Here is a 12,939-nt window from a genome sequence, read left to right as displayed (position 1 = left end):
TCTGTATTATAGTACCCAGAGCAGAAGCCCTTATGTGTTGCGTCTCATTGGGTCATTGAAACTACTTTGTCACAATTAAAACAAAGTATAAAACTTCTGAAGCAGAAAACCCTTACAGTTGCTCTTTTAAACTCAATTAAAATGTGACCAATTGGCCATGGTAATGTACAGTGATGGGAAAAATACTATAAAAATGTAGTTAGAGAAAAACGAATACCAAACATTTCGTAACGTATTTCATTACATGGACCAGTCAGAATACTGTATTCTGAATACTTGGTATACTTTTACACCGAGTTACATTATATTATAAAGTAAAAAACATAACGTATATTATTTGTTATGCATTCATTTATGTCTAATTAGAGATGAAAAATCACACATGTGCACAGTACTCAAAATGAGTATTCATAATACATATTTTCGGTATATGTATTCAATTATTTCCCAACACTGGTAATGCTATAGTTAAAGTGATGTACTGCAAACACACCTTCTGACCCTGACTATCTTTTCATCATAGTATCTGTAAACAGTAATTAGGATATTATCAGGCAGCGAGATAGCTGCTGATGTGATAATCATAAGCGGTGTATTCCCTAAAAGTGGTTCAAGAAAAGAACAGAGGTACACAACATTTTCAAGAGGTGGAATTATAATAAGGGACATTACACAACTGTTGGAGCTTTACAAATAGCATTACATTTTATTAATATATTTTCATAAAACAAGTTTAAGACTGTATCAAAAACTCAGTAAAAACATTAGATTTCAACCATTTTTTGTGGTGATATCAGATATGAAATGTACAGAATTCACACAGGCTTGCAGTTACTCACCATCATTTTGCGATCATGTTTTTTCTATGATGGGCAAGTTAACTCTTTTGTACCGTCACAAATTATATAAGTGTAATCATAAATCTAGATTAAAAAATAAAATCATTTCCCACTCTGTCCCCTTTACCCCTCAACTAGTTTTATTGGTTAAACACTAAAGTGAGTTTGTTTTTTTCCACAGGCACACAATTATGTACAACCTTTTGTTCCCATGCCTCTGAACTGGTCCTGCCTTAGACATCATTACAGAGAAACTAAAACGTTCAACTGTGGATCTGCCAGAGGGAGAGTAGCAAATTCAGATTTTTTTTTTTTAAGACAACTCGTAGTTTTTACATTTTTAGAGCAAAATTTTATAGAGAATATTTCAGACCATTTATTCCGTAACTATTCCACAAACCACCAAGTTACCATGTAGTTGAGGGCCTTTGGGCTAAGAGACAGTTTTTTGGCTCAGTTGTATTTCACTGTCTTTGATTCTAATGGCTAAAATTAAAAGCACTCAACATTTGTACAATATAAAATTGTAATAATCAAATTTTTTTGTTTAAGAGTGACATGTTTCAATTTAATACTGATTTGTTCTTAACAGTACAGCTACTTGATTGAATTTACATCTTCTGCCTCTGGAATCCACGTCACTGACCATGTTGCCAGGTCTGACCCTGTGTTAACCACTGGATTCCACTGGCCTCGAAATCCTCGATCTGGCAACAGTGATCAAAAGACATCACCTTGGCAACAGCAACCACACAGGCAGGTCCAGAGGCACACGCACGGAGAAATAAAAGAAATACAAGTGTCTTGTAACTTAATTAGGCTACGGCGATGACAGACGTGACTAGTCCCATGTAATGTCCTCTTTGATGATGTAGTTGTAGTCATGTGATAAGGGTAGAGATTGTAAAACATCTTTTTGGACTACCACTTGTCTCAGTCAGACATAGTGCAAGGTTTAGCAAGAATTTGCATAAGTGCAAGGGTTGCATGTTATTATCAAGAGGGACCAAAGGAAACAATAGAAATCAAGTCAAAGTCAATGATTGTGGGAAGTGGTTCATGCGTTCAGTTCAGCATTTGTCATTCATACCCCTCTAGTAATAACAGGCGCAAAATCTTAGTAAACCGAGCAGAGTACTGATAAGAGTGATATAAACTCAGATTAACACGGTGATGGAGAGCCAGAGTCTGTTGTCATGGTGACATCTGTTCAAAGGCCCCACGGGCTTCAGTCTTTCCTGCTTCATTATTATTTTCTATACAATAGAAATAGTACATCATTGAAGATAAAATCGACTCTTCTTGGCAAAATCAGACAAAAAGTATATGCAAGTCAAAAGCTGTTTTGAAGAACAAAAAGTGATGTTGAATTACAAAGGTTTTTGATCCATTTTCTCTGTGCTAGTTGTAGAGAATATAGTCTTATTCTTTATGGTCTAACATGTTTTTGCCTGCTTCTCTACAAAGTCCAAGCGTTTGATTGAGCACATGTGAAATGACTCCAGTGTTGAAATGACTCCCGTATTGCACCTTGTGTGACAGGGGTAAGAGTGTCCGTTAGGGAGGCACATAGGGCGGGGGTGACCTGTACGACGTCATGTTCTTAGGCCGAGAGCCTTTGCCCTCAATGGGGACAGTGAAGGGGGGTGGAGGTTGGTACGGAGGTGCGTTTGGATCATCATCCTGATAAATGGAGTATTCCCCGAGTAGATCTAGATCCTGGCTCAGGAGGGTGCTGTGGGGCCCAGCTATGTTTGGATACTCAGGCGGGGGCAGTGGTGGCTTCTCTTCCTGAAGAATCAGGGGGATACTAGAAGATGGAGGCGACTTGGAATCATCCAACTCATCTGCAAATATTATGGGAACACCTTTTTTAATAAACGTGGCTTGCTCCTCTATAGTCATCTTGCCTTTGCGCTTCTTTTTGTAGCAGACCATGGTAATGATCCCTGCTATAAGCAGCAGGGCTGCCACTACCACAGCAGGAATGACAGTATGTAGATAGACATCATCTCCACTGCTCACTCGCCCTGCACCCGGTGTGGGTGCCACTGTGGGCACGGGAGGCAGGGGGATCTCCGCTGGAGGAATGAATGAATAGGTTTGGCATTTATTGGTCCCTCGAACAGAGATGTTAATGGGCTTAAACTCAGGCTCCATAGCTTTGATAAAGGCCATTTTGGGAGTGCCTTGATGGTCTGAGATCCTGTTGCTCAGAACTGTGATCTGGTCTTTAGGACAGCTGTTCTGACTGAGGCTGTTATTGGTCCACTCCACCACAATGGAGCCATGAGTGATATTTCTTAGAGTCACTGTGCTGCTGTTGCGATCGCCAAGAGCATAAGCCAACTTTTTAGTCAGTAAAATTTTCTTATGAACATCATCGGAGAGGGTTTTAGGATCACCATGGAACCGAGCAGCAAATATGGCGGTTGGTTTGTCATTAGATGCCCACTTGTTAACCTGTACTTCAAAGGCATCCATGATACTCTTTCCCCCCTTATCTGTAGCCAACATGAAATACTCATGCTTGCCCGCATGCTGTGCCTCTGGGAGTCCATACAGCAGCTGGATTGTACTATTGAACTGTATCCAGGAGGTCTCACTCACAGCTTCCTTGGGTGTCCTCTTCAAGGTTAAACGCAATTTATCTGCGGTACCATCTTCAATGTCATAAAACGTATCAGTTGGGATTTTGACCTCAAAGTAGGTACCAACCCAAGCGTTAACCTGGTCTATGGGGTTACGGATCTCTGGACTTCTGTTTTCTGGGGGCGTAGGCTGGGTTGTTGTAGTACGCTTAGGTGTTTTGACTGTGGTCGACTTGGGCCCTCTTGGCGCAGGTGTAGAAGATTTGGGCTTCTTGGGTGGCTTCTTTGTAGTTCCCGTCTTGGGTCTTTTGGTTGTACTTGGTAAAGTTGGGGAAGCAGTAGCCTCCACAATTGTAGGACGTGTCATGGTGGGCAGGACTGAGATGGTACTTGTGGATCCTAAGACTCTAGTAGGCTGAGGTGGCCCAAAGACAGGTGTGTGTGCGATCTGATCCCTGACTCTCATAGTTGGCTTCACTGGGAGGGGCAGAGGGCCTCTCACAGGGGGAGCAGAGATGTCAGTTGCTGAAGCGATGACAGGTGAAGTTGGGGTGGGGATAACACGTACTGGAGGGTCAGGGTGCGTGGTTGGTGGTAACAAGGAGGGCACCGGTGTTGGAGTATTGTATAGTTGTCGTCTCACTCTTTTTATATTATGTGGTTTCTTGTTGACTATGTGCCAACCCACAACAGGAAAGCCAAGTTTCGCAGACATTGTCCCGTCCTTTGCCAAATCTTGGACGCTGCTAATATCAGGAATTCTGCTCTGGTCTAATGCACATCCCAGTTTCCACGACACTAGTGCGCCATTCTCCACCACCTTTTTTGCATTTCCTGGTCCAGCCATGAAAGCAGACATGTCAAATAGCCGATTGTTGACAACAGGAACCACCCTCATGTGCTCAATGGGAACATGGGAAAATTTCCTCATGATGCTAAGTAAAGTGACTCTCTGTTTGGTGGCCATTTTAGTCAGGTCAGCGTCCAGGATGACGGTGAGGACGGTGACGGGCTCCTCAGGGCCACAGGTGAATGGCTGAACACCACTGGTCTCACTTTGGACAGTCAGGAGGGCCTGCTCGCTGTCTGCCCGCTCCTCTGGATAGACCTCAATAGAAAATACTGTACTTGGAGAAACCTCAGATCCAGACTTATCAGGTGAACCGTCTTCTGAAACCGAGATGTGATAGATGCCTTTATCCTGCTCCAGAGCCAAGCCTCGCAGAGTGCAGCTCTCTCTGTCCCATAATAGCCAGGAGGGTAGGCTCTCTTTCCCCATTTCTGTGACCTAGAAAATAAAGGAAACACACATCAGAATTCAGGAAAAAAAATCGTAAGCCCTTCTGAAGTATTTAAGATTGTTTTTTAAAAAGTGTACAGGAACAGCAAAGTATGTTAGATTTGCTTGCTCACTTTACTCTTACCCTTTACCCTATTTGTCTTATTTCTGTTCAGTGACAATGGATAGTCCCCTCTCAGTCAAAAATGCTAGGCTAAATAGGTGCTGTACATATTTTAAAACCTAGATTACGGTTTCAGTTTCATCATAATTTATGTATACGTTTTATTGTACTTAGGAGGACAGTAAAGCCATTTGCTGCCTCTGAAAGATGATTGGTTGAATCTGCCTGTCACTCAGACTGACAGAGGTTCACCAATGAGAGGGATGGGAGAAAGGTTCATGCAAGCTGTGTTTGAGCACAGTACTGCATTAAAATTAGAAATATTGAATCACAATACAGGCATATAAATAAAATAGAATATTGTCACAGAGATCGCCATATCACTCAGCCCTATTTTTAACTCATCATAAACTGTATCCAACAAGGGTCACACCAAGTTCATGATCATAATTCTAATCTTTCTAAATCCTTCCAGTTTTCAGATTCACTTGGCACATGACTGTAAGGACTCGCATGCCTCTGCACTTCCTTCACTTCTCCAACTCGGTTCAATTCATCAAGTTTATCCAAATATTCAACAGGAAGTATAGTCCTGTTCATAATAACTATGAGTCATCAGTCTTCATTGAGTCCTATGACAGGATATCATAGTGCATTACCCCACAGCCAATAATCATCTCGCCTCATTCAGAAGTCTGACTGGAACAAACCAGAGCAGTCACTTTCAATCCTGGCTGACGCAGTAATCAGAACAAGCAGATAAATACTATGCACCTGACATTTACACTGGGGCAGGATGTGGGCAGGATGTGTTCTATAGATGTGAATTTAGGCTATACCTACAATAAACAACTTCAGACTTGAGATTCTAAATATTGTATACTCTAGATGTTTCAGGAATGCAAATGTTATCATTAAACTAATACCTTTTTTTTTTATAGCTTCAATCAAATAGAAAAACTGGTACAATAAATATGATATATTTACGGGCGAGCAGATTGTAAGATGCTATGTTTATCCCTACAACTGTTGTGAATCCATCTTTCATCCATCATGTATTTACCAGATTTTTTAAATTTAGAGATATAATTTACTATAATTTCTTATACCTTATACCTATAACAGTACCTGTGTTGTTTTTATTCCTTCACATAAGTCATATGAGTATTCTGCCTGAAGCAGTCAAGCATATGTCAACATATGACAACTCTCCACTGTAAAAAGTCAAAATGATGGAAATAGAACAGGCCATCTTCAGCTGTAATCCTTCAGTGTAACATCTTACTTACCAGACTGCTACATGAAATGTTGTAATAACATATTTTAGTAGCCATAAATGTGTTCTTTTTAGCCATATGTAAACCTATATATTTTTGAGATTTTAGATTTACCATATACTTAATACTGAAAAATATTTTTTATGTGGACAGTACTTACGTGGACATGACAGCTTCCATTGTCTTGTCTCAGTGGCACCTTGAGCTGGAACACCTGTCCTGCGATGGCGGAAGAGTCAGGAATGCCAGAAGGCGCACCCATCTTTGCAGTAGACTCAGGGAGGGCCGAAGAGGGACTGTCTCCGACAGAGGACAGTGCATTCTGAAGCCCATTCAGCACTGATGACTGCATGGATGCCTCTAGCTCCAGAGACAGGGCCTCCACCAAGGTCTGCTGATGGTCATGGTCTGTGCACTGGGCCATGTTCAGTACAAGTCCTATTAGCAAGAGAATAGTCCTCAGTAGAACTATCATGCTCCTGGCCACCACTCCACACCTCATCTCGCCGTGTTTATAGTGCATAGTAGTAGGCCTTCGGGGCTGCCCGACAGATGTTTCACAACTGAAGAGGCCTTATGCACTCAGGTCAGTTCAGAAGCACAGTCAGCTTGTCTAATAGTGACACAGGTGAAGACTTCTCTGGTGTCCTCTGTGATCCATAAAGAGGTTTTCAGGCAGTCTAGTGAATAGCCATGTCCACTGTCTAGAAAGGAGAAGAGAAAACTAGAATTAAAACAAGATCTAACACTTGCTGTCAAACATCATGGCTAGAAGAGACAACATCGTGCGCATTAATGTCACAATAAATCAACCTTTGCAGACAGTGTGATCACTGGTTCACTTCTATCACCGCACTTTCACTTAATAGCAAATCTCATGAGATGCGAGAGTGACAAAGGTTGTTTGTCTTGGTTGTAAGTTTTAATTAGGTGCCCTAGGGGGTGGAATTAGAGTCTCCATTGTACTGACCTAGCCAACCCCAATCCTGTAGCACTCAGGAATGGGCAGAGGGGGGGGTCAGCCAAGTGCCTGGAATCCTAATGCCTGAGCTGCACCAGTCGCTCATGTCAATACTATTGCTTTGTTTTAAAATGCTACTATCGAGGAGAGGCTGAATTGGTAGTGTATGATTTGTGAATGAATGGTTGGGCCATTATTGACTATGGTCCACCTAGACAAGTTATACCTCATTTGAAAGCTTGGACTCTCCACAGTTCTATCACTGAATTAATTTCACAAATGAAAATCCAGCTGAGAAACTAACAAGCATCAGTGTTAAGCAGAGCTATTTCCCAGTTAGAGCGACACAATTGTTTAACCCATAAATATTTATGAAATATACAGTCTAGAATCCAAGAATATATTGAGCAGTGTTAAGTGAGGGCCATCCCAGAAAGTAACTAAAGAGTCAGACACTACAGGTTTTTGTCTTATCTATAGTTTTTATTAGTGAGTTAACTTGGTGATAATTTGATCAGTTTTCTCTGAGTGCAATTAAAAATCATGATTCACCACTTGGGCAAAAAATCAAATGTTGTTTATTAGGATTGACTGACTCAGAAATGTGCATTGTCTGTGATCAGTGAATCATTCTACATTACACAATAGTTTTTCAAACTTGTCTGGAAAAAAAGGCTTCCCTTTAGGAATGACAGTAGTAGATCAGCTGCCTCCTAATGCACGAATTTTTGCCTTGATTGATTTAGTGCAGATGATCTTCCTGACGCCCTGTTTATGGGGGTAGAACTGGCAGAAAAAGCACACTTTTAATAACTTGTGGCTGCATTTTACAAGGCTTTTTCTCAGTTGTATAGAGACAATACATCTGTAATCTGACACTTGTCCCACCTTTTTAGTCTTGCCTAAACCTGGGCCGTGTCCAGACTTGTACTTCACTGGAAGTAGACGAGACAGGCAACTCTAACTAGGCAAACTGCACATGCTAAGAAAACAAAAGTATATTAAATAAATAATTTAACACTGAAATGATGTAAATGTATAATACAATATTTAATGTCCCTAGAATTGAATGATCCTGTGATGTATTTTTCTGGTTTTGGTTTGCAATCTTTCAATATAATAACCTTATGACATGAAGCCTTTTGAACCAATGCAATGATTGCAATGTGATAAATTACCCCTTGGTATTTGTTATTGTTACTATTTTGTTTCTTATGGATAGGCAAAGTAATTACAGAGAAATTAACCCTAAGCAATGCACACACATACATTTTGATACTTCAACAACAAATACTATAGACAATGTTACACTATGAGCTCTTAGAATGTTGTGATGAGTGTAACTTATTACTTGTGGATAATAACATACTGAGTAGGAGCAGCTCAGAGTATCCCTCTTATCTGTAGCTGTTCTGAAAGTTGGGAGTTGAGCCCTATAAACATTATCTCAGATACCTCACACAGTGTAGTCCAGGCCGACTGAACTGACATACCACATCCAGCAGCAGTCTCCTGACACTGCCTGAGCTGAATAACAAACATTTTCACAGGACAAGATTCATACTTTACATGTAGCCTACCTATTGAACTGCTTTCTACACTAAGTTGAATGTGTTGAATAAACACACCTATTGTTCAAACTGTAATTAAATATGAGATCACAGAGCTAGGCAAAATCTACCAAAACAGCACAGTAAAACATGCTAAAGGACTAAACAGTAATTAAAACATAATGCAGCACTGTTACATTAGTAATCAGTGGACTTCCTTTCAACAAACCTGTGTGTATTATTAGGCCTATCTAAAGGCGGCCAGGCACTACACATGACAAAAATGAAAAGATTACAAAAGGACTCTAAAGAAATAAACATTTCCTGTGTTGATATTAAAATTTAACTCTATTACTTATTTTGTTATTATAGTCTTTTATCATCAGTGATCATTCAGTGACCACACCATGCGTGCTGTCCCCTCACACTGACAAAAGTTAAGAAAGCTGGTCTAATAACCTATTATAACCGTACCCTGACCTTATCAAATTTACAAATTAGAAGAACAAAACGAATCATACAACATATTTGCATTAAACAGGACAAATAATTGCCACGTTAATGCTAAAAAATGTAGCCAGGTGCATACTTTCCCAAAGCTAACCAGCTAACTAAGGCATATTAGCTACAGGGGCCCGTCTCTGCTGTCCCCGTTTCACCAAACAAAGGCTTTGAATGCCACAATAGCACCCACACATCTCAAATATGATACAGCGGGTAGCATTTGCGGGTAAGATGTTAACAATATGCACAGATTCTGAAGAGTTGAACATACAAATCGATAGATGGGCTCGCTCCTGGCTGCGCGCTTGGTTACTGCGCTCCAGTCCAGTCTGTGGCTAAACGCAGAGATGCACCTGCTTTATTCTGGGCGCTGGTGCTGTAGCAGGCAAAAAAACATTGTAATACTCTTTTGTACAAAACAGAGTTTTGAGTATAACCCGATGCTACTGTGCATATAAGGCCTGTGGTTTAAAATGCACAGAACGTCATTTGCGCAAGAAAGATTTTTTCACGCGTCGAAGCCAAATATGAGGAAAAGGATTGAACACTGATAGCACATAATGTGGCTAACCAATAAGCTAACGATAAGAGATGGTGACGGTGACAAATACAGCTGGCTAGTAGGACTGTCAGAAGATGGATGACCTGTACATTTTCCCAACATGACGCGAATCCAGACATGAAGGAAGAGGTATTTCTCAGGCACACATACACGCACACGGGCAGCACCCAAAACTCAAGCTGACCTTGTTAGCGAGCTAATGTTAGCTAATGAATCCTCTTCTGCCCAGAGCCGAGGAGCAGCGCCGCGGAGACCGAAAAAATGCCATCAAACATCCACTTCTCCGAAACCGAGACAGACACGCCGGAAAAGAAGCCCCCGCGGCCGCTCCTGTGTCCGTGGATGGCGCTGGTTTGATGGTTTGGTTACTTCACGGAGGAGTATAGCGCCGCTGTGCACCCCTCCCTGACTGTCCTCCCAGCAGACAGGTCCACAGGTTGAGACCAATCATACAGCAGCTAACTCCGCCTACACACTCTTCATAATGTTATCTATTGTATTGTATTAAATGTGCTATTACATATTTGCCTTAAAGATCCCATAACTTAAAGATCCCATATTACGCACAATTCACTCTTGTGAGTTTTAAGATATGTTATAGGCTAATGTTGTTACCTCCTCAAAAACATAGGCAGATCTGTGGTTGTGTTTTGTTTCATTCACAAATACTACAGCAATCCATTTTTATTAGTCTGTCTACATCTCCACCTTGTGATGTCATGCAGTTGTAATTTTCAAGTTAACAGCTAATTTTTACCTTTTGTTCAGTAGAGATGGGCAATTCCAGATCTGAAATAATCCAAATGATTTTATTGACGGTGTATGGAGTTCAAAAGGGGTGGGACAAAGGTGGGGTATACGTGGGGTGCATTGGGGGGTCAGAAGGTCTCAGGTGGATGTAACGCAATAGCTGTCAATCACAGTGAAGGTGAGAGAGACTAAAGGGGAAATCCAGGTATGAGTCAGAGGCTGAGGATTCTCATGAACTGGGTTTATAGACACATGAGTCAAGCAAAGCATCTGCTGTGACAGAACAGTTGCTCTACAATGAACTCTACACTGGACATAAATAAAACAAAAAAATATAAGAAAGTCTGCACAATATAGACTAAAATTATGATTTCTGATAACAATAGTATAACAGTAATCAAAAGGTATTTTAAAAATCGACAGAGCTATGCTAAAATTTAATTATATCTGACAAAAATGATAGGACTGCATGTATTTATATATATGTTTATCTTCAAAATAGCATTCAAAATATTATCAATAACTCAATATAATGCCCACCTTTAAAATTAAGTAAATTTTTGGCTGGCACTACATGTAGCCATTGTGTCCTTGGGCAAATTTAAAAACACAGTGGAGCATTTCGTGTATCACCACATGGCGTCACAAGGAGGAACAGAGTCTTTTCAGTTTGAGAAAAAAACTCAGCAACTCATATACACAGGGTTTGTGTGTTAAACGTGTGAATGAAATAAAACACAACTCCAGCTATATTTTTATGAGGAAACAACATTATCACATAGATAAGAAAATAGCTTAATATGAGCCCTTTAAAACACTGTAGAGTATTTGCTGAGATGCAGTCACAAAGCCATGCATGTGAGGTTCTTTGGAGAGTTAGACTCAGTTAATTGGAAAACAAACCACAAAATATTACTGTGATGTCAAATTCAACCATAGTTTAACCTACAGCTATGAATTTGCCTTGAGTCATAGCTAGTCACAGTCCAAAGGTTATTATAACTGGAGTTGTTTTGACACGCAATAAGGTATGCAAATATTTATCATATTACCTAAGCCACTTTGAAACTGAACAGATTAAAAACTGGCCTACTTATTTAAATCTTTGTAGTCACCTTTTATAGGATACATAATAAGCATAACATTTATTACCTGAATATTAGACCTAAATATATGCATTGGTGGATAGGCCCATGTGTTCACTGAAGCTGGTCGCCTATAGCTGTGGCTTAATTGGCATCAATGTGTCTGTCAATAAAGTTTTTTTTTTTTTTTTTTTTTTTTTTTTTTTAATGATAGTCAAAAGGCAAATAGTTCATTCTGATTTCCAGCATTTCAGACTTTCAAAACAACATATTTTCCAGTTGTGAAAAGAGCCATACAAGTATAAAAATAAACAATGTTGCTAAAACCATTAAAGAACTGACTGAATAGAAAATAGCCTTTGTGGCTCATTTTGTCAAACTTGTTGTCTTATAGCCTATTTCAAATATCTTTCAGGAAATGCTCTGTGGTTTATGTGGCCCCATCATCGTACATTATCATAAATCGCATTAAAATCTTAGCCGCATAAGATCAACAGTCAACAGCGAGTCAAACAGCGCCCTTGTATACAGTTCTAATAAAAATCCTGGCAGAGAGATTAGGTTTTGACTGAGATGGTGCAACAGAGCCTGCCTCCAACAGTTCATAGAGCTGTCAATCATCTCAATCCATGTGACTCTTTGTTCACCTCGGCAACCGAACTTGTAGGGAAGGAGTAGCAGATTGTAGGGTAGAAATATGTTATAACAACTGCCACAAATCACAAATAAGGCAACTGAAATCTCTCATCTGGGCAAATACACTAATCAGGAATAACACTACTGCTTATTATTTGCCTATACCCAACAAACTTTTTTGACACTACACATCATCTCTACAGATTAATTTCAGAAAGTCAAACCCATGAGATAGATTCATGACACACAGAGTGAAGTTTTCAAGCATTTATTTCTTGAAATTTTGATTATAGTTTACAGATCATGAAAATCCAAAATTCAGTGTCTCAGAAAATTCGATTATATAAAAAAAGAAGGTTCGGTCTGTATATCAGAGGCCTAAGCCAATTTTGAAGCTATAATGTTCACTTGCTCCCTTATATACAACCCATATCAAGTGTTTTGTCTAAATACATAAATAGTTGTTCACTTTCTTTGTCAGTGGCTATAATGTTGTGGCTGATCATTTGATATTGAAGTTTTTCTGGCCAGAGGGAAACTAACCCCAAATGAATGCAGATTTTTTTTCCTCCAGTTCTCATTTTTCCGAAAGACTCAAACCCAAAACACCTCCAGCTCCACTAGACCATGATAGCAGACAGCAGAGGGGCTTTCATGTGATTGCTCGTATCAATTTGAGTTTTGATGTGTGAGCACTGAGCAACAAAGAGAGCGGATTAGGAATCAGCTGACTCCCTGCATTTTCTTCCAACTGACTTAAGGGCTACTCTGAGCACCACAG

General features: G+C 40.0%; 1 protein-coding gene across 1 annotated transcript; it reads right to left on the bottom strand.

The window, feature by feature from the left end:
• Nucleotides 1-679: 679 nt before the first annotated feature.
• On the bottom strand, nt 680-10,132 carry LOC110157935 (dystroglycan 1-like). The gene is made up of 3 exons (XM_055166142.1): nt 9,872-10,132; nt 6,271-6,814; nt 680-4,718 (listed from the first exon to the last, which is right to left on the bottom strand). The coding sequence occupies exons 2-3, from the start codon at nt 6,631-6,633 to the stop codon at nt 2,397-2,399; spliced, it is 2,685 nt and encodes an 894-aa protein (XP_055022117.1). The 5' UTR covers nt 6,634-6,814; nt 9,872-10,132; the 3' UTR covers nt 680-2,396.
• Between the last annotated feature and the right edge of the window lie 2,807 nt (nt 10,133-12,939).

This window comes from Boleophthalmus pectinirostris, unplaced genomic scaffold, assembly GCF_026225935.1.
Source record: "Boleophthalmus pectinirostris isolate CB_2022bp ecotype Guang Dong unplaced genomic scaffold, ASM2622593v1 HiC_scaffold_8, whole genome shotgun sequence".
NCBI classification, from domain to species: domain Eukaryota; kingdom Metazoa; phylum Chordata; class Actinopteri; order Gobiiformes; family Gobiidae; genus Boleophthalmus; species Boleophthalmus pectinirostris.
The sequence above is the reverse complement of the archived record's forward strand: the minus strand, read 5'-3'. Positions and strand labels throughout refer to the sequence as shown.